General features: G+C 41.0%; 4 protein-coding genes and 1 non-coding gene across 6 annotated transcripts; 3 read left to right on the forward strand and 2 right to left on the reverse strand.

The window, feature by feature from the left end:
* Positions 1-497: 497 nt before the first annotated feature.
* Positions 498-3,884, forward strand: LOC148422607 (high affinity choline transporter 1-like). Its single transcript, XM_088417159.1, has 8 exons — positions 498-681; positions 769-882; positions 1,537-1,692; positions 1,778-1,926; positions 2,306-2,452; positions 2,604-2,757; positions 3,023-3,240; positions 3,315-3,884. The coding sequence occupies exons 1-8, from the start codon at positions 498-500 to the stop codon at positions 3,831-3,833; spliced, it is 1,641 nt and encodes a 546-aa protein (XP_088273285.1). The 3' UTR covers positions 3,834-3,884.
* Positions 3,885-6,135: 2,251 nt separating this feature from the next.
* Positions 6,136-10,336, forward strand: LOC148422608 (high-affinity choline transporter 1-like). Of its 2 annotated transcripts, none has more exons than XM_088417814.1 (8): positions 6,136-6,319; positions 6,414-6,527; positions 7,612-7,767; positions 7,959-8,107; positions 8,471-8,617; positions 9,161-9,314; positions 9,412-9,629; positions 9,711-10,336. In XM_088417814.1, exons 1-8 carry the CDS (start codon positions 6,136-6,138, stop codon positions 10,197-10,199), a joined length of 1,611 nt encoding a protein of 536 aa, XP_088273940.1. In that variant the 3' UTR covers positions 10,200-10,336. The 2 variants fall into 2 exon arrangements, with proteins under 2 accessions (XP_088273940.1, XP_088273941.1); XM_088417815.1 differs by having other exon boundaries at positions 6,247-6,319; positions 7,615-7,767.
* A 48-nt stretch (positions 10,337-10,384) lies between these two features.
* Positions 10,385-16,963, reverse strand: LOC148422609 (peroxisomal succinyl-coenzyme A thioesterase-like). The gene is made up of 11 exons (XM_088417816.1): positions 16,816-16,963; positions 14,798-15,028; positions 14,272-14,371; positions 13,912-14,099; positions 13,465-13,634; positions 12,439-12,558; positions 12,270-12,352; positions 12,094-12,187; positions 11,689-11,769; positions 11,463-11,604; positions 10,385-10,974 (listed from the first exon to the last, which is right to left on the reverse strand). The coding sequence occupies exons 2-11, from the start codon at positions 14,991-14,993 to the stop codon at positions 10,874-10,876; spliced, it is 1,275 nt and encodes a 424-aa protein (XP_088273942.1). The 5' UTR covers positions 14,994-15,028; positions 16,816-16,963; the 3' UTR covers positions 10,385-10,873.
* Positions 16,964-18,026: 1,063 nt separating this feature from the next.
* Positions 18,027-19,463, reverse strand: kbtbd13b (kelch repeat and BTB domain containing 13b). Its single transcript, XM_088417665.1, is given in 1 exon segment — positions 18,027-19,463. A coding segment is annotated over 1 exon segment (1,437 nt).
* A 359-nt stretch (positions 19,464-19,822) lies between these two features.
* On the forward strand, positions 19,823-19,896 carry trnan-guu (transfer RNA asparagine (anticodon GUU)). Its single transcript has one exon. It is a non-coding gene; the product is annotated as a tRNA-Asn (tRNA).
* The last annotated feature ends 396 nt before the right edge of the window (positions 19,897-20,292 follow it).

Raw genomic sequence — 20,292 nt, forward strand, 5'->3', positions numbered from 1 at the left:
TGTGGATTGTAATTTGCCCGCTATCATATCACACTTGCTGCCCCAGAATCATTGTTGGAAATTGTACTTTTTTCCCACTTTTTGAACCTTGCATTTTAGGGTGCAGCTTATCTGTATGTTGTTTGTTTTTCACCAGACACTAGGGGGCAATCTCCTGTCATACAAATGGAGACTGAAGAAGACGGTATTGAAGTGTTGATTTTGAGTTTGAACGGCTATTTATTTCCCCCACCAGGGGGCACTTGCCACTAGTAAACACACATCAGCCATGTTACTGTTGTGTTGGCGCTTGAAAGAAATTCACTACAAAATAAAATACAAATTAAATAAATTTTAAAATATTTCATTACTTTTAGAGAACAGCTATACATGAATGCAACAAAGATCACATGGTATTTATATAGTCTTGGTTCTGGACTTTTTCTAAATCCTACAATCACTCTATAATCATCTTTGAAATGTTACAGAGAATCTTGGCAGTGTCATTGATTGCAAGCATGGCAGTGCACGTGGCCGGGCTTGTGGCCGTGGCTGCTTTTTACCTTGTTATCCTGCTCACCGGGATATTGGCGGCGCGAAAGTCAAAGAAATTGGAGAAGAAATGCACTGGGAGAAAGAGCGAAATCGCAATCGTCGGCGGCCGGAATATTAATGTTGTGGTTGGTGTGTTTACAATGACAGGTGTGACTTGTTTTTCTTCATGTTTTTTTGCCAAATGTCGTTTTCATTTTAATACTGACTGTTCCTTCCCATTTGGTTTCCTTGAAGCAACATGGGTTGGCGGCGGTTATATTATGGGGACTGCTGAGGCTATTTACTCACCAGATCAAGGTCTGGTATGGGCTACAGGACCTTTAGCATATATTGTGAATTTTGTTTTAGGTGAGTATCTCTTATCTATTATTATATACTGCACATTCACCTGTTTGCATATATATATAGCTGCATTTTGAATATTTATTAGAATATGAGATATTGTGGGGGGGGGGGGGGGTTGAGTGAATGAATAAATAAACAAATAAATAAATTGGTTAGCCTCTTTACCTGTTCTCCCCATGCCTGTGTGGGTTTTCTATGGGTACTCCAGTTTCCTCCTACTCTCCAAAAATGCATAGGTATATTGGACGCTCTAAATCAGGGATGTAAAACGTACAACCTGCGGGCTCAATTCGGCCTAAAAGATGATTTTGTGTCAAAGTATTAAAAAAGATAAATTGGACCAAACCCATTTGTCCGCCGTCCATGATCAATTGATAACAATTCTTTCTGTAACGAGCAATGCACAGATGAGCACTGCAACTTTCAACCCGAAGTGAGCAGTTGCCACACTTGTGCAAAATAGCTTGCCGATCGCTTCAGCAACAAAAAAATGAACCGCTACACCCGTGTCCAGGTTAGCATTAGCAACTAGCTTGTTTGTGTTACTGCTCAGTGGAAGTAAAATCCTTCGATCACCCTGAAGAGATTCACGATGGCTGAGGGTCGATGTGGATCCATATCTCTGGGCCATTACATTGTTTCCTTTTGTCCTTCAAGGAGGACTTTTATTTGCAAAACCAATGAGATCGAAATGCTACGTGACCATGTTGGACCCATTTCACCATCGTTACGGCCAATCGTTCACGACAGCAATATTCCTTATTGCTTTAGTCAGTGACGTTATATGGGTGGCCTGCATTCTTGCTGGTCTAGGTCAGTATTTGCCTTTGTCAGTGAATCAAACTTGTATTGTTATTGTTTGTTCCATTTTTTCACGTCATTTTTCTTTTATTTCCAGGCGCAACAATGAGCATCATCCTTGACCTACCATCTCCAATTTCCCTCCTGATCTCAGCGACAGTCTCTGTGTGTTACACTGTTTTAGGAGGCCTGTACGCGGTTGCCTACACCGATGTCGTCCAATTGTCATTCATTTTTGTCAGTCTGGTAAGCCATCGGAGATCGGCAATGTTGTTTTTACTTAACTTGAATTTCCTCCGTGCAAAGCAGTTAAATACGCGCCGCGCTGCCCTTACAAAGCAACAAATAAAAGACAAATGGACTCAACATCCACACGAGTCTAAATATTCTTAGATTTGCTTCACCTTCATTTCGTGAATCGATCGATTCTTTGGAGAGATCTTCTGTGCAGAGCTCATAAAGTAGTCATCAATCTGAGTGCGTTGACGAATTTTGAAACGCACAAATTTATTGGTACTGGGTGGATCTCTTTTAACTCCGCCGCTAGGTGGCAGTAAAACACAACCAAAAGCACACACCTAAACGCATACGATTGCCACTTAACTCTGGTGTTTGTTTGTTTTAGTGGCTCTGTGTTCCCTTCATGTTTCTGAGTCCCGCCGTCAGAGACTTTTCACAAACAACTTATTTCAACCAATCCAACGGCCACTCTTGGATAGGAGAGGTGAAGCTTGAAGATGCGGGAAAATGGACAGATGACTTTCTCATTTTGGTCAGATATTTTACTTTAACATGCATCTTGACTATTCATCAATCCGTTGTCATAACGAAATCCGCATCGTTCCAAACGCTTCTCATAATTTGGCCCATCTTGTCTTTGCGGATGTGTAACTGATGTGATTGATGTTTATTGTACATCGTAGGCTTTAGGAGGACTTACATGTCAGGCTTTTCACCAGAGGACCCTTGCAGCAGCTTCCTCACTAAAGGCTCAAATAACCTGCTTTGCTGCTGCTGTTTTTTCTTTTACTATGGGAATCCCATCAATGATCATTGGAGTGACAGCTGCCTCTGCAGGTACATGCACTGGTGCATATAAATTATCGGTTTTCTTTGTGTGGTGTACGGTACTGGGCACCAATCTGTACAAAATGTATAAAGCTGCGAGAAAATGAGACAAAATGCTTGGATATAACATATGGTGTCCTCCAAGGATCAATATTGGGGCCAAAAAATTGTATCTGTACTCAAATGAACGGTGAAGTCTTATCATTCATATTCGTGGTGAATCAAGTGTAAATTTATTGACTTAACTTTTGTCATTCTATATTTCCTTTCGAAGACTGGAACCAAACAGAATATGGTCTCCCGCCACCTTATGAGCGTGGAGATGCAAAGAATGTCCTGCCGCTGGCTTTGTTCTACATCACGCCTCGTTGGGTGTCAGTGTTAGGCATCGGCTCCATTGCGGCGGCGGTTATGTCGTCCATGGATTCGGCATTGCTGTCATCAGCGTCCATGTTCACACAAAACGTTTACAAGACCATTTTGAGAAAAAAGGTGTGTGTTCGTGTGGAGGGTTGCGTCGCTTCAGTGATGACCTTCACAAATTCAGGATGTTTGTTTCCCCGTAGGCGTCAAACAGGGAGTTGCAGTGGGTGATTAGAGTGTGTGTGTTGCTGGTGGGCCTGGCTGGAACCGGTCTGGCCTTCAACAAGAACAGCATCCTTGCTCTCTGGCTGCTCTGTACTGACCTCCTCTACTGCATCGTGACCCCCCAACTTTTCTGTGTAGTGCACCTCCAATTTGCTAACTCCTACGGCGCCGTCAGCGGCTACGCGATAGCTTTGCTGCTACGCTTGCTGAGCGGCGAGCCGGCGCTGAGCATCCCTCCTGTGCTGCTCTACCCGGGCTGGAGGGAGGACGACGGCCTCATCGTGCAGTACTTTCCATTCCGCACTCTGATTGCATTCATTTCTCTGGCGGCTATCGTTTTTGTGTCCTGGCTGGTGCGGTTGGGCTTCGCTCACCATGTCATTCCTCAGTCATGGGACGTGCTGGATGTGTTCAAAAAGAAAAGTGAGGAAGAGGAGGAGAACGCAACAGTGATTTCTGATGAAGGAAAGAGGTGTGTCCTCAATACGGCGCTGTAAGATCACAGTATCAGTCAAAACCTCTTTGTATTGCTAAAACGACCCCCCCCCCCCCGCCCATGTGCATTCTCTCCGGTGTATTGGATATACTAAATTGTCCTTAAGTGCGAGTGGGTTCGTGGATGATTGATTGTCTCCGTGTGCCCTAACTGGCTGGCAACCATTATCTATAACCAAGCGGTTATAGATAATGGATGGATGGGTTCTTACAGGTTCCATCTTATTCTGAATCTGAAAAAAGCATAAAATGCATCAGTGCCTGAAATTAAAAAAAAAGGAAATTCTTATTGGAACAGCAAACATTTTTCACCGACTGAACCATTTGATGGTGAAAAAATTAATAAATGAACAAATATTTATAAATGTAAATTGATCTGGAACATAACACCAATATCTTAAATATTTTAACCTGAAGAAAAAGATATGAAAGATTGTGTGATTTTTTTTTTTTCTCTAAATCACAATCACTAACTCATTTAATGCCAGGGATGTATTTTCACTTTTTTTTTTTTTTAAGATGCCGGACATTAAATCCCAGATACTTAAGTATTAAAAATAATGAAGTACATTAAGGGCATTAATTTCCAGATACTTAAAGTAAAGTAAAGTATTAAATCGATACTTGAGTACATCAAGGACATTAACTGACACTTTTGAAAGCGTCACTAGTACGTTATTTGTGCAATTACACCACACAGCACAACTTTACCCCCCCCCCCCCCCCCCCACACACACACACACACACACTATTTGAGAGGGACTTTTGAGAGGGATTTTTTTTTTATTTTTAATTATTCAAATTTGTTCTTAAATAAAATATTGCACGGTAAAATATTCTTGATAATTATTAATATACAGGCTACCAAAAAGCTTAGTGTTTTTATTCCATTTTTTTGATTGTCTTATGAGAAAATGTATATTTCTGCTTATTCCTGAAGTTCACCCGCAAATCTTAATTGTGTTGCACATTTGTATCATTTTTTGCCAATTTTATCATAGGTCTGTATGCAAAAACTGTTTGCACTAAATTGATTTAAAGTGTTTGAAGATTGCTGAAATCCTGCTTTTCTAATCTTTCCATGTTCACAATTTGAGAGCACGTAAAATTAGGTATGAACGGAAGCAATGTCACTGTATTTTACTGAAACTGTTTTGGGCTGTAAAACTTAAATCGATCAATAAAAGATCAATCAAATCATGGTATAATTTTATTCTTATTATTTATTATTATTTGTACTTTAATGGTTACATAGATCATGGCTGTCCAATTAAAACACATGGTGTGTGCTATTAAAAGGACAACATTTCAATACGCTTAAGGGCATTTCTACATCGTATATCGTGCAACATACTGTTGCAATTATGGGAGACGGAAATGAGTTAAGATTTCGAGGCAATTTATTGCAATCAATTTCACTATTGTATAAAAATCAAGACCCCCCCCCCCCCCCCCCACACACACACACACACACTAGAATGGTTTGAGCCAACTTATCATGTGCCACCTCTCCTAACCAGTCAATTTATTGATTTATTTTTATAAAAACAGGTCTCGACCATAATCCCAAAAGAGGACACTTGAAATTGAATATTTTTCTGTGGACACATATTTGTTTATAATTTTTTCTTATTGAGAACAAATCTAACACTTTACATTGATTATTTGTCAACAAACATTTAGTAATAGTTAAATTAATGATTTATTTTTGTGAACATATCTCTATTGTAATCCCAAAAGAGGACACTTTATCTTTCATATTTTTCTGTGGACAAATATGTATATATAATTATTTCTTTTTGAGAACAGGTCTGACACTTTATGTAGATTATTTTTTGTGGACAAAGATTTATTACGAATTTAGTCATTTATTTTTCAATAACAGATCTCTTCTATGATCCAAAAGGCTGATTATTTTTTTTGTGGACCAATACAAATTAATTTTGAGGAGTTTAAAAGTTTAATAAATCTGATGACATGTTTTACGTCATTTTTTTTTTTTTCCAAACCAAAAAAACTTTACACATTCATGGAAAAATTGCAGTCTTGGCACTTTTCAAGCTACTGTATAACCATATGCAACTTGGGTACAAAAGGGTAATGACACACACTCATATTTAGTTGTTTGCACATTACAGAATCTGGCAAATCTTTACTGGCAAAGAGGATTCACTGTCCCAGATAGAGAACACTTCCACACACTAATTTCATTTGCTCAATGATCCAGATTTGATATCTTTATGTCGCAAGCATCTTGTAAAGCTCGCGATTTTTGCGTCTGTCGGGATTGTTTGTTTTGCAAACATGGCAGTGCATGTGGCTGGACTTGTGGCTTTGGGGAGTTTTTATTTGGTTATCCTGCTAACTGGGATCTCGGCCGCACGGAAGTCAAAGCAACTGGAGAAGAAATGCATTGGAAAAAAGAGCGAAGTCACCATAGTTGGGGGACGCAATATTAACGTTGTGATTGGTGTTTTTACCATGACAGGTAAGACTTTTTTTTCTTTTTATATTTCGAATAAATGTTGGCGTTTGTTTATTTTCATTCCTGATATTTGTTACTACTTTGTGTTTTCTCTCAGCGACATGGGTTGGCGGAGGTTACATTTTGGGGACTGCTGAGTCTGTTTATTCTCCGTCTCAAGGTCTCGCCTGGGCTTTCGGACCTCTTGCATATGTTTTTAATTTCGTTATTGGTAAGTATAAAATAATTTCATAACTTTGTGCTTTTTACACACCACAATATAAGCTTTTGAAACATACTTTTATTGTGAAGGGAAATTCCAGTTAACAAATGATTAATGGTGTGTGTGTGTGTGTGTGTGTGTGTGTGCGTGTGTGTGTGTGTGTGTGTGGGTGTGTGTGTGCCCACTTTTGGTTTTTGCTACAAGATGGGGACCAAATCTTGGGTTTCTTGAGCTATTTATTTCATACCTATTTTGAGTGTCAAGACTTTCTTTTAGAGTGGTGGTTCTCAAATGGGGGTACGGTACCCCTGGGGGTACTTTAAGGAACCCCAGGGGGTACTTGGGATTTTAAATAAAACAAACAATCAAAAAACAAACAAAAAACAAACAAAAAAAATCTTTTTAAAAAATGACTGAATTAATTAAATGTTTCGGTAAAATATAAGTTCATAAAACAAATTTTATCTTCAGTGGGTTATTCAATTTCCTTATTTTTAAAACTCAGATTCTCCCCCATACTAGAATGGTTTGACCCAACTTATGTTTATGATTTATTTTTGTGAAGAGAGCTCTACTAGGATCTCAAGAGAGGACACTTTAAGTTGAATATTTTTCTGTGGACAAATATTTATTCGTAATTATTTCTTTTGAGAATTTATCTCTTCTATGATCAAAAAGAGGACACTTTATGTTGATTTTTTTTTTGTGGAATTTATCTCTTCTATGATCAAAAAGAGGACACTTTATGTTGATTTTTTTTTTTGTGGACCAATGCGAATGAAGTTCGAAGGGTTCCAAAGTTTAATAAATCAAACACTGATGGCATGTTTTAAGACTTTTTTTTAAACCCAAAAATGATTTGCACTGGTTAAGGGGTACTTGGCAGAAAATATATTTCTCAAGGGGTACATCACTAAAAAAGGTTGTTTTAAAGTAAAGGTTTGAATTGGTTTTTGGTTGAGGTCAGGGTAAGTATTAGGCAATCTTGTAATGGTTAAGGTTAGATTTAGGGACAAAGAAATGCCTTGTCAATGAGATATCCCCACTACGTGTGAAAATCACCAATGTGTCTCTTGATTGGTTGTTTTTCCAGCAGGACTCTTTTTTGCCAAACCAATGAGGTCCAAGAAGTACGTGACCATATTGGACCCATTTCAGCATCGCTATGGCCAATTGTTTACCACAGCAATATTGCTTCCTGCTCTGGTCGGTGATATTTTGTGGGTGGCTTGCGTCCTTGCTGCTCTGGGTTAGTAATTGCATTTTAATGCTTTTTTTGTAATCGATGTTATGGGCAAAACGAATGTCTGTCACAAAAAGAATCACTGTCAAACATGCATGCTGTAATGATAGGCTTTATGAGGACAGGTCAATCGTAAAATCGAAGGGTTTGAGTCATGTACTCCTTTGGTTTAACATTGTATGCGATTTTCATTGCAGGGGGGACAATGAGCATCATCCTTGATTTATCGCCTACAATCTCAATCCCGATATCCGCAGCTATCTCCATTAGCTACACTTTTTTAGGAGGCCTGTATGCAGTTGCATACACTGATGTCATTCAACTGTCGTTCATGTTCGCCAGTCTGGTGAGCTATCAAGAAAAGTGCGCAGTGGTTAAGGGATTAAACCCCTGGGTGTCAATGGTCATACGGTTGACATTGTGCTATCACATCAATTCCATTTGCAAGCATTTAGGGATGAATGCATGGTGTTGTTTTGAACCACAACGTTCTGACAATCTATAGTCATTTTTAGTTGTGTTTTTTTGTTTGTATGTAGTGTTTTTTTTTTATTTACGTATTTTTGTTAGATGCTTCTAAATCAATAGCCCAAATCGGCTCAAAATTGACACCAAGGGGTTTGAAAGTTGGGGGAATGCCGAGGCGGCAATTGTTTAGATTTTTTTTTCTTTTTTGCTGTAGCTAACAAATGTTTCTTTCTTGTTTTAGTGGCTCTGTATTCCATTTATGTTTCTGAGTCCAGCAGTGACTGGTGTCCACTCACAATCAAACCACTTCAACCTTTCAAACGTCCCCTGGTTAGGAGAGGTGAAGCTTGAGGACGCAGGGAAGTGGACAGATGACTTTTTTGTTCTGGTCAGATCACATTTTACTTTGTCAGAAATCTTTATATTTAGGCTTGTATGAAACTGACAAACCGGTCCACCTTTTCTCCTCCTTCTGCGATTGTGGGTTTGAAAAAAAAAAAAGCAAACAAGTCTCCTGGTTCAAATTCATGGCATTTCATAGAAAAATGACATTGTGGGACTTCTGTAGAGTTAATCCAATCACAGGAAAGGTGCATGTTGATTTCTAGACCGAGCTAGCTTCCCCTTCCCCTTTATTTAAATTTTGGGTTTCAGTGGTCAGACGGGACCCTAATGTAAACTTTACCATCAAATAAATTCCTTTTGCAAGCATTTAGGAATGAACGCATGGTGCCGTTTTGAACCTGTACCTGATTTGACAATCCATAGTCATTTTTACCCTCCTCGTCTTTTTTTTTTTAAATGCATTCTTGTAGATGTGCCTGGATCATGGATGTGTGGATGGAATACACAGTATATAATCTTTTTAATCTATCATATTAACTATAAATGAAATACCTGATGAACTGAGCATGTACCGTATGTGTCGTAGGCTTTGGGAGGGCTGGCTTGTCAGGCTCTATTCCAGCGGATTCTTGCAGCATCTTCCGCAACCCGGGCTCAAGCCACCTGTTTTGCAGCTGGAGTCTGTGCTTTTCTTATGGGAATTCCCTCAGTGATCATTGGAATTGTAGCTGCTTCTGCAGGTAATCCACAATGCAAAGTATGGATGGGAACTAGGCCACTTAGATATATTTTGTTCCAATCGCCGTTATTTATTTTCCTTCTCTGCTTCTCTGTAAGACTGGAACCAGACAGAATACGGTCTACCCCCACCTTATGAGCGCGGGGAGGCAGGAAATGTCCTACCATTGGTTCTATCCTACATCACACCCAATTGGGTGTCGGTTTTAGGCATTGGGGCTTTAGCAGCAGCAGTTATGTCTTCCATGGACTCAGCATTGCTGTCTTCAGGTTCCATGTTCACCCTAAACATATACAAGACAACCATTAGAAAGCAGGTGCGCGAGAGTGTATGCGCCTGTGGTTTAGCATTGAGCTACACAACGAAAAGATTTAATTTTTTTTTTTTTAATTCACAGGCATCAGAAAGGGAACTACAATGGGTGATCAGGATTAGTCTGCTGCTGGTAGGCCTGGCTGGAACCAGTCTGGCATTTAACAAGAGCAGCATCTTTGCCCTTTGGGTTCTATCATGCGACACACTCTATTGCATTGTGGCTCCACAGCTGGTCTGTGTGGTGCATTTCCACTCTGCCAATTGCTACGGCGCCATCAGTGGCTATGTGATAGCGCTGCTCCTGCGCGTGCTGAGCGGAGAACCAACACTAGGCATCCCTCCTGTGTTGCTTTATCCAGGATGGAGAGAGGAGGACGGCGTCATCACACAGTACTTTCCTTTCAGGACAATGATTGTGCTCATTTCTCTGGCAGCCATCATTCTTATGTCATGGCTCTCCCAAATGGGCTTCTCTCACCAATTCATTCCTCAGTCTTGGGATGTGTTGAGCGCATTTCAAAAGGAAACGATGGCAAAAGAAGAGGAGGCAGCAGTTTCACTCAAGAGTTAACACAGTTGACGGACGTCAGCCGCAGCTGCATCGGACTTTGATTTTGTATTTATCTTTTTATTAGTTTAGCTTGTTCCTCTTCATTCTTTTGAATGTTTGTATTTATTTAAAGTTTAAACTCTTTTTTTTCTTTTCGACTTGAAATCATGTGGCAATACTTTTTGGACAGTAAGTGAGCACAAAGACTTGATCTCTGAAGCTTTAATTAAAAAAAACATATATGTACAAGCTAAAAAGGTATTTTTTTGCCCATTTTTGTGCGCATTTTTGTACGCATAACTTTTTCTATTAGTCCAGATCCAATAAATAATTGTAAATTTTGTAATTTAAGAAAAAATTAGCGTTCCAGTCCATATTGTTCCACTCCAAACTCCTCAAGCATCAGTCCGCGCCTCATTATATATTTTAAACAAGAAAAGCAGCGGATAATCAGGCAAATCTAGGCACTTCATGCGTGGTTGTGATATCGTTAAGTATAAACCGACTATGTGTCACAATGGTAAAAAGGTCAAGTAAAAATTTGTTTGCATCGCTCTTAATCACCCAAAAATCTCAAAAGCCCACAGCTGAAAAATAATAACAGCCCCTGATCAACATGCACAAATGACACAGCTGATAGACTGAATGGCAACCCCAGGTAAACTTCATCCGGTGGGGGTGCCAATATGATGTCTTCAGGTGTATAAATGTTGGCGTAGGAAGTCCAACGTTTTCTTCCAGGCGTCTTCCTGAGCAACGGAATGTGCCGCGCACTCGCCTCCCCACAGAGCTGTGACTGCAAACACAGAGCACCACTTTACTACTATCAACACCATGAAAACGGTATATCCCACCCAGTTAAGCAAGACCTTCCTTTTGAAGATATATCTTCCTTGTTTGGTGTCTGAATACTTCCAGGTTCATAGTGGATAACAAAATAATGGAGGAGGCCATTTTGATTTTAGAGAGAGGGGCTATCCGAACACCAAAAAGGAAGCAGAAAAAGTCTAGGATCCTGGATTAAGACCTCAACAAAGACATTGGGGTGTGACATTAATAGGACATATTCAAGGAGATAGACCAGGAGAGACAGCAATGTATGGGATACAGACACATGAAATGAAATTTAGCCAAACACCATGACATGAACCACATAAAAGAAGAACATAAACTACTAGGACCAAGCCAATGACCTGAACCCAAACGAAGAACTAGACCAATATAAGGACATAAGGCCTACACTTTGTGTCAAATACTGTCTTTGTGAGAGTTCCTGTAACTTACTCTTCTGTCGAGTCCCTACAGATCTGAAGGCGCTGGCTCTTGTGTGTGCTGAGTACGGCGGCTCCAGCAAGTGTCCTGCGTTAGGGTAAGCTAGAACAGTCAGGAGGTGGATGTTTCCCGCACGCTCCATCATCTCTTTCATCTGGAACGCAAATAAGTTGTTTTAATATGATACTAAGCATCCTAATTATTTTGACACCAGGCATGTTGAACTTATGATCCTCACGTCTTCAGCAGACTCGCAAGCGGGCCAGTTCTGGTCGTCTTCGCCTGCCACCACCAACAGAGGGCACTGCAAACGTCCCATCTGACAAAACACAAAATGTTGTACTCAAGATCCAATCGCTAGGGGTAGGAATCGGGATTTGATTTGATTCTGAATTTTGGGCGTACGATTTGAATCTGAATCAATTTCTGTGTGAAAATGATTAATTATATAATTCCATATCAAAGAATCATCATGAGGTCTGCTTTGCAAGTCAGAATGAAAATCTAAAAGAAACGGGACCGGGACATCGAATGGCTGTGGAACAGGACCACGACATAGATTAGAACCAGAGCAGGAACAGAAGCATGGAATCTATCAGGGCATTAACTATGCCTTGGACTAAAACCAGAACTAAGAACTCACGTCCACTTTGAATGCCGGGTCAGTTGGGATTGGCATCAGCAAGTTTCTCAAGATGGCCTGGTTCATACCATTCACTTGAGTCTTGTGCTTGTTTCTGATTGGACGACAAAGAACACATTAAGAGGAAGGACTCGTCTTCTCAACAAAATGGCGGCAGTACCAATGATGAATATTACTGATCAAAGTAAGATAAAATGTCCACTATAGTTCCATCCACCGGCTGCACGTGACTTCCACTGATGCACACCACACACCTGGGCTGAAACACACACACAACACAGTACAAATACAAGTAAATGTACAGTATGTGTGTGTGTGTGTGTGTGTGTGTCATCCACACGCAACCTTGACAACGTGTGAGTAGGCGGCCATCTTGAGTGTGACACTGACTCCGAAGGAGAGACCCAACATGGCCACACGTTCAGCCAGCACCCCAGGATGCTGCTGCAGGAACCTGAAGGCCTTCTGTGTGCGTAGAATATGACATTGGTTACTATGGCAACACAAACAATGGTTTACTGCACCACGGCATACACGACAGCGATGCAGGATTCAGTCACAGTGGCTGTTTGCATGGCCACTTGAATCCATGTATTAACAGCAGAAAAATTTGGTTTGCTATTTGATTGTTAGCAAGAAGTCTAATATTATGCTAATGATGTTTGACTTAGGTCCATGAACCAGAATTGGAATGGACCAGAATTGAGACACAGATGGACCATGATCAGGTTCAGGACGAAGACGAGTTGTTAGCCAGTTCATTATGCTGTTTCTTTGAAAACTGTGGGTTCTTGATATGGATCCAGGTCATAGATGGACCAACAACTAGAATATGAAGTAGAGGATTGACATGGATGAGCGAGAAGAGGACCAAAAGAAAATCCAGGAACAGGATCAGTGCAGAGACTAGATCCAGACGCAGGACTATGACATTTGTCAAACTATGCCCTGTTGTTAGCTCGGTAGATAAATCAATGAGGCTTAGGTCGAGAATATTGACCAGAATCATACCAAGGAATGTGAATAAAGACCAAGACATGGAATTGCTACATGGATAGGTCAAGACCAGCATCATGAACAGGATCAAGTCCATGTGGGTTGACCATAAATAGAACCAGGATCAAGACATTTGTCTAATGGTACTGTGGACCCATGACTTGAAACAGACCTGTGCTATGGGATAACAAGACCTAGACATAGACATAGACTGGAACCAGAAGCAAAACTAAGACTAAAATATTAGTCAAACAAATTGCTGTTATTAGCTCAATAATTATAGTACATGTTATCAACATGAGGCTTAGATAACGTCCAGGACATGACTCACAGCCAGTACCAGTAAAAAGAATCAGGACATGGAATAGACTTTACTTCAAAGTAAGTGTTGTCCACCATTTTGCCAGTCTCAATGGAAATCTTGGGGGTCATGTAGTCCAGAGCCAGTGCAGCGAAGCCATGCGAGGCGAGCAGCGCCGCCCGGTACTCAACCAGCTGACCTCCGCCACCCCAAAGGTCCAAGATGGCAGGGAACGGTCCGGGACCTGTACGTACAATTTAAAATATTTTAGAAGAAGACAATAGTTAGCACAATATTTAATGTTGTATATCTGAACATTAAAAATATAACATGGGGAGCGAAGTATTATTTTACCCAGAGTTTAGTCTATGAGTAAAACTTTGTTTTAAAATAAACTAAAAAAAAAAAAAACACAAAAGCGCCAGTCTTTTGAACAGATCTTTTTAGTGAATGGTTCATTAAAGAATCAAATGTCCCATCATACTAAACTATGATTTCCAGTATTAGGATTTGGATCTTACCTGGGGGCATGAAGAGGGTTGCCGTGAGTTCTTGTTCTGTAATGAGGGTCCTGAGAACGCCAGGTGCCATGTACCAGCGCTCCACAAGTTGGGACGCCAGCGGAACCTGATCTGTGAAGTCGGTGAGGTGGTCCTGGTAGACCGAAATGGTGAACTCCATGGGGGTCTGCACATTCTTCTTCCTCATCCTGGAAATAATGCATCATTAGTTTTTTTTTTAATTGCTTGTCATTTTCCTACATGTCTTCCCACAGAAATGGATGCAACCCACACATTTTCTATATTTACAGTGATGCAGGAATTTATCGTGATCTTTGGGCATGAGTGGCTATAGATGGGGTCTAGCAGGTAGTGGCATACCTGAGTCCAGGTGTGCTGCCTGGAACTGGTCTGATACTCCACAAAAGACCCATCTGCTCAACCCCGGAGTACGTACCACCCAGGCTGGGATCCTCGGACACTACAAAGCAAAGACCGTAATATTTCACAAAAGCCTCGAACTAGAGTCCTAACATGCCCATAAGTCCCGGTCAGAAATGACCTAATATTCCTGTGACCATGCCGTAGGCCACCAGAGCCAATCAGGTACCCACCGTTCTCAAATTGATAACAGACAGTATGTTCTTGTTACTTTGCTGTAACGGTCCCTGTAATGTTCTCATAAATTTGCGGTAACAGTCCCATAACGTTCCAGTAATATTCCTTAGATCGTACCAACCCCTCGTGCTCCCAAAAAAGGGGCATGCGATTTAACCATAAAGGTCTCATAGGTTTCTGTAAAGGTACATAATGTTCCTGTAATAGTTCTTTACGCTCTGAAAACGGTTCCTTATTTTCCCGTAACATTTTAGACCATTCCTGTTGTATTCCAGGGGCGCAAAAGTACCATTGATGGAGCCTGCGGCGTCCGTCAGGTAGTGACCAAAGGCATCCCACCCGTGTCCGTCCTCACAACGGTGGAAGGCGCGCAGGGTGAGCCGAGCTCCAGGAGGCCCACTCTGCACAAGGATGGACAACTTCTCGTCGACGAGGCCTCTGATCGGACCAACCGACAGTTGGACGACGCAGCGCCGACGCGACATGATGATCTCAAACTAAAGGTCACAGCGTCTGAAATCTGTGAAAGAGATTCAGTTACATTTCCAGCCACGTTCATCGTATTTTATTCAAGAAAAATATTTATGAGATTAAAGTCAAATTCTTAGAAAGAAAACTGGATCACAATCCCGGATTGTTGTATTTTTTTAAGAAAAAGAAGTAGTATTACAAAATCAAAACTAATGTTTGAAACAAAAACGTTCAAGTTTTAATATCCAAGTAAACACGGGCCTATGACAGGTTTTACCGTGATTCTAAAAATTTTACAGTAGGCAAAATTCCACCGAAAAATGATTGGTTGCTTGCAGAGCTTATTGACTGAGCCGTCCTTTTGGAGTCAAAGACGAGTCGCAATCATAATCCTTGTGGAATTAATATTACTTACTATTGTTATACTATACTATACTAATATTATTACTTATTAAGATTAAACCCGGGGCCACTATTTATAAAACAAATAGTCTTGATAACTCTGCATGCATTTAGCTACTTTGCCTAACTACTCGGGCTCGATTCTTCGAGTCTGGAGTTTGATTGTGTTGCAACTCGTCAATTGAACATTTGTTTGATTCTGCATGTGAACAAATGACCACCAATGATTTACATGAGAAAAGATTAATAAAGTTATGATGTTGTGCATGAAGTTATACAATGTAAGACTCATGCTGCCTGTTATGCTTAGTTCAATGCAGCAGGAAAGCAGTGAAGTTGATATTTAACAATCCGACTGAAGTTCACTTGAACTGAAGGCTGAGAGTGCATGGGGAGGAGCACAGTCACGTGTCTTTCTTCATTTTCTTAGTTTTAGTGTCCAGGAATATTTTTTTGCATTCTTTTAGCCATATTTCCCAGCAATGAAAACCGAGCAAAACATTGCCTTATTACGGATTATTCAATTAAAATGTGTTGTATTTTACAAAAGAAAAAAAAACATCCAGTAAATGATTTAAAACGCCTTTTCAAAAAAAAAAAAAAACTTTATTTGAGATGTTTCAAACTTTACAGGAAGGACAATTTCAATATTGTCATATTCAAGCATATAATGTACAAGCATATTTCCCTAAAACCGTCCCATCTCAGAACGAAAGAAAAAGACAATAAATAAATAAATAAAAGAGGGGCAGAACAATGAAACATGAACAACAAAGTAAACAAGGAGTGGCCAGAACTTTGTCTTGGATCCAAATTAAATTGGGCTTTTTCATTTGTATATACCTTATTCATTTTCCCCAACAATCTTCAAACCAATCATGTTTCTGATTTACATGTGCAGTTAAGTCTTCCATTTTGGAATAAACTACTTATAAATAATAACATTCTATTATTATTGTGCTTATAACAATTTTATTCGAGTATTTCACAAGCAATTTAAAATATTTTATTGTTACATTGTGACAATTGTTCAAGTTTAAGAGGTATACGTATATTAGTGAATGATTATTTGGGGGAAAAAAACGTCATATCAAGAACTACAATTGTTTTTTTTTCAATTAAATTAGTCTGTTGTCTAAATCAAAGCTCGGAGTTTGATCTGTATGGAGAGAAAAAAATCAAAAATTAACGCAGCAGTTAAATCACGCTTCTAAACATTGATCAATGGGCTAATACGCAATTGTTTTTCTTCCGAAAAAAAAAGTATACGTGACAAACAAAAAACTGCATTCGAAGGGCAAGCAAGGTAATGTCAAGTAATATCTGATCTAAGCATCATCAAACATCAGTCGGTGCGCAAGTCACCAATAACTTCTCGTACTCAACGTTACATACATTTCAAAGCGTGGCAAGTGGTCACATGACCAGACTTACCGGAAACGCACGGCTGTGTGGCTAGCTTCGCTTCTTCTTCTTTGGTTCTAAGCAGCCTTTAAAACGCCAAACACGACGCGTTAAGGACTTCACATGTACAGTTTCCAGCTCGGTGTTGTTTGTTAGTATTCCAGTTGAGTCGGTTTCCTCCCCCCGGAAGTGAACGCAATAAATCTGTAATTCCAGAGGAAAGACACGAGATGGCGGCAGAAGAACGTCTTTGTGGCTTCAAAACAAACGCTAAAATGCCTTCTTCCCTATCCTTAAAAAAAAAAAAAAGTGTTTTTAACGCAACAATGTACACGGACAGTAAATGACCTAGTTATGGATTAGAGTCTACAAAAAATAGGTTATAATTGATAAAAGTGAGGTGATGAATGGTAACTGAATAATTAAAATAAATATTTTTTTGATATTCAAATTGTAATATTGTTAGAGTACAATAATTGTGTTTTTCAGTCAAACCAACGTAAATCTACTACTACTAATACTAATACTTGATTACATAAATGCAACTTTTGTTTCCTGGTGGAAAAAAAGAAAAAAAATGTGCCATTCGATTTTAAGATTGCTAACTTTTGTGTTGAAAAGGAACTTATTTTCTTATAAAGAGAACAACATTACTTTCTGGCATTCTTTTTGCAAAAATGCCATATATTTGGTAACAATACAACTTTTTCTATGTAATGGCTTACTATACAGTGGTGTTTACTATACAGTACATCCAAAAAGTGTTTAGTGGCAAAGAAAATCTTTAAACTGTTGAATGTTAAAATGCTCATAATAACATGGTATGAAAAAATTAGACACGTTAAACGGTAAGGAGCACACACCTCGTAAGAAGGGTCTTGGACGACAAACATACACACACACATACACAAAGTGAGTCCCAGGTTCAATGTTTTCTTGAGTCTATAAGTGACTGATGATCAATCCTGGGCGTCATCAGCCTTTCACCATAAGTTCAGCCGGGACAGCTGCACCAGTTGTAATAGATAAGATGGAGGAAGTCATCTGTATCACATACAGGTTGTTCCTGTGTCCCAACATGTATTGGTGACCAATCAAAGTCAAGTCTAAGTCTAAGTCAAGCGGATCAGTTCCAGTAGATACCAAAAAAGAATGGACCTCGGACTCAGGAAGTTGAATGACTTCTTTTGCATGATGTGAACAATATCCCTGTGCTTCAACCAGTGAAGTAAAAAACCTTGTCAATCATTTATGTGAGTTATTTGGACCATTGGTAGCCTGAGCAAGAACGTCCACACTGATCCACTCCGAGGAAAACCTTCCATCTGGCGTCTGGGTTTCCAGGTCTTCCCATGGATGATATACTCCAGCGTAGCACTCCTGTTGAGCGTGAAGACCGAGTCACCTCGGACTGTGGCGGTGAAGAGTGAGCCCTTGCTGTTGGCATAGTGTCCTGGCAAAGAGGTCCACTGATCTGTGCTCAGATTGTAACAATCCATCCTGCACCTCAGGAAGTCATCCGACGGCCCATTGCGCATCACATACAGATCGTCCCTGTGGCCCACCATGCAGTGGCCGTAGCTCTGGCGTCGGATGAGTCTGGTGACCAGACGCCACTCGTCTGAACTTGGGACATACTCGTGGATTTCGGTGGTCTCCATGGGTTGCCACAAGCATACAAAAATCCTACCTGTGGCTTTGGTGCATGCCACTCCCGCCGCTGGCCTGGGCAGGTGTGCGGCGAACCTCCATCTGCCAGTCCGGACCTCCAGTATTTCTACGGATGACATCACAGTCCGCTCGTACTCCCCTCCGATGGCATAGAGGCATCCGTCTTGTCCCAAGAGACTGAAGTTGAAGCGTGGCTGATCCGGACCGGCCAGCTCAGTCCAGATATTCTTTTCAGCGTCGTAGCAAAATCATGCGTCGACAACGTCTTTGGAGATGCCGCGAACACCGCCAACGACATAGAGCTTATTATCCAGGACTGTTACGCCTGCCATGGAGGTGCTGGCCTCCAGGGGAAGATCAGTAAGAGTTTTCCACACGTTCTCGAGTTCATCCAGGTAGCAGAGCGTTCTGGAGGCCGCATGGACACTTTCACTCATGCCGCAGGTGACGTGGGCACCAACGGCCACAAAAGTGCTCGGGCTAAGTGACTCCACAAAGGAAATCAGTTCCGGAGGTAAAGTCTGCCTGACTTCCACTTCTATGTCAACGTACATATTCCGGATGTACAGCGCAGCGGCATGGTACAGCTCCAGCAGTCCGAAGATGGCCGCGGTGTGGAACATGAGCAAGCAGTTGTCAGAGTCGACCAGCTCCACCAGGTGCCTGGTGAGGGGCGCCACCTGCAGGAAAGCTGCACATTGGATGGCCTCCACTATGTCGTCTGCATCTAAACTGGGTGCTTCGCCACGCATGACCGCTAAGGCGATGAAGAAGCCACGAGCACGCAGACACTGGAGACGGATCTCCTCCTGGCGACACTCCCTCATCCCAGAGCGGTACAACGCACCAAAGTAGTCGCAGCTCTGGACGAGCAAGGTCTTCTCCTCAGAAAACCGAGTGTCCTCCACCACCACCGTCAGTCTAGCCGCAGAACAGCAAGGCCGATGATCACCACCCGACTCAACCTCCCAGTTGACCTCTGCAGATTTGCCACTGTGCAATGACATTTTGATACCTTCACGAATTTCAGTGTCCTGGCCGTACTGTTGAGGCGCCGGAGAGGAGCCACTTCAGGCTGGTGAGAGACTCCATATGAAAATAGAGCAGCTAAACATAGACAACAACTGAGCAGAGTCACATTTACAACACTCACGGGTCACAATGACACCATTGACCACGTCTTTACAGGAGGGTGTTTGCAATAGCCGCATTGGGTATTTTAAATGAAGCGATAACCCATGAAAACCGTTCCAGTATAAAAGTCGTGGTTTTCTGCCCAATTTCTGATGCATAAGTAGTTCACATGTTGCACGTTGTCTGCACACTTATATTTACATTGTATAACTGTACGTCTTTCGTCACGCAAGTCTCTGTGGCGCAATCGGTTAGCGCGTTCGGCTGTTAACCGAAAGGTTGGTGGTTCGAGCCCACCCAGGGACGCTGACTTGTTTTCTTTCTATGAAGATAAGAACATTGTCAACATACTGACAATTTTATTGCTACTTCCTCCGTACATTGAAATCAATATTTCTAAGTGATGGGCAGAGAACTATAGCGCCCGAAACCGAAAGTGTTTAACAGTTCGCCAATCAAAGAGGGGTGCACTAGTAACATAGATCGACCTTTAAAACAATCACGAAGGGTAATTTTGTTTCGTTTTTCTATTTTTTTAGGGAGGGGGGGCGTCGCGAGCAAAAAAAAAAAAAAAAAGATTGACAGACTTTCGCAACAGGAACATGTTCATTAGTGTGTTTAATTTCTGTGCGATAACAGCCGCTTCCTGTTTTTATTCCGTTTTGCGGAAACGCTATTGCGTGATTGGTCGCAATATGTTGA

This window comes from Hippichthys cyanospilos, chromosome 6 (assembly GCF_059441005.1).
Source record: "Hippichthys cyanospilos isolate Australia breed blue-spotted pipefish chromosome 6, RoL_Hcya_1.0, whole genome shotgun sequence".
Classification (NCBI taxonomy): Eukaryota; Metazoa; Chordata; class Actinopteri; order Syngnathiformes; family Syngnathidae; genus Hippichthys; species Hippichthys cyanospilos.

Bases quoted from the DNA above. Each gene is read 5' to 3' on its own strand.
- LOC148422609 (XM_088417816.1), bottom strand. From the start codon at position 14,993: ATGTCGCGTCGGCGCTGCGTCGTCCAACTGTCGGTTGGTCCGATCAGA. The intron at 14,372-14,797 runs GTACTTTTGCGC...TTTGCTTTGTAG, and splicing joins CGCCGCAGGCTCCATCAATG to TGTCCGAGGATCCCAGCCTG. The intron at 11,605-11,688 runs GTGAGGATCATA...TTTGCGTTCCAG, and splicing joins CTTGCGAGTCTGCTGAAGAC to ATGAAAGAGATGATGGAGCG.
- LOC148422607 (XM_088417159.1), top strand. From the start codon at position 498: ATGGCAGTGCACGTGGCCGGGCTTGTGGCCGTGGCTGCTTTTTACCTT. The intron at 682-768 runs GTGTGACTTGTT...GTTTCCTTGAAG, and splicing joins TGGTGTGTTTACAATGACAG to CAACATGGGTTGGCGGCGGT. The intron at 3,241-3,314 runs GTGTGTGTTCGT...GTTTCCCCGTAG, and splicing joins AGACCATTTTGAGAAAAAAG to GCGTCAAACAGGGAGTTGCA.
- LOC148422608 (XM_088417814.1), top strand. From the start codon at position 6,136: ATGGCAGTGCATGTGGCTGGACTTGTGGCTTTGGGGAGTTTTTATTTG. The intron at 9,315-9,411 runs GTAATCCACAAT...CTTCTCTGTAAG, and splicing joins AATTGTAGCTGCTTCTGCAG to ACTGGAACCAGACAGAATAC. The intron at 9,630-9,710 runs GTGCGCGAGAGT...TTTAATTCACAG, and splicing joins AGACAACCATTAGAAAGCAG to GCATCAGAAAGGGAACTACA.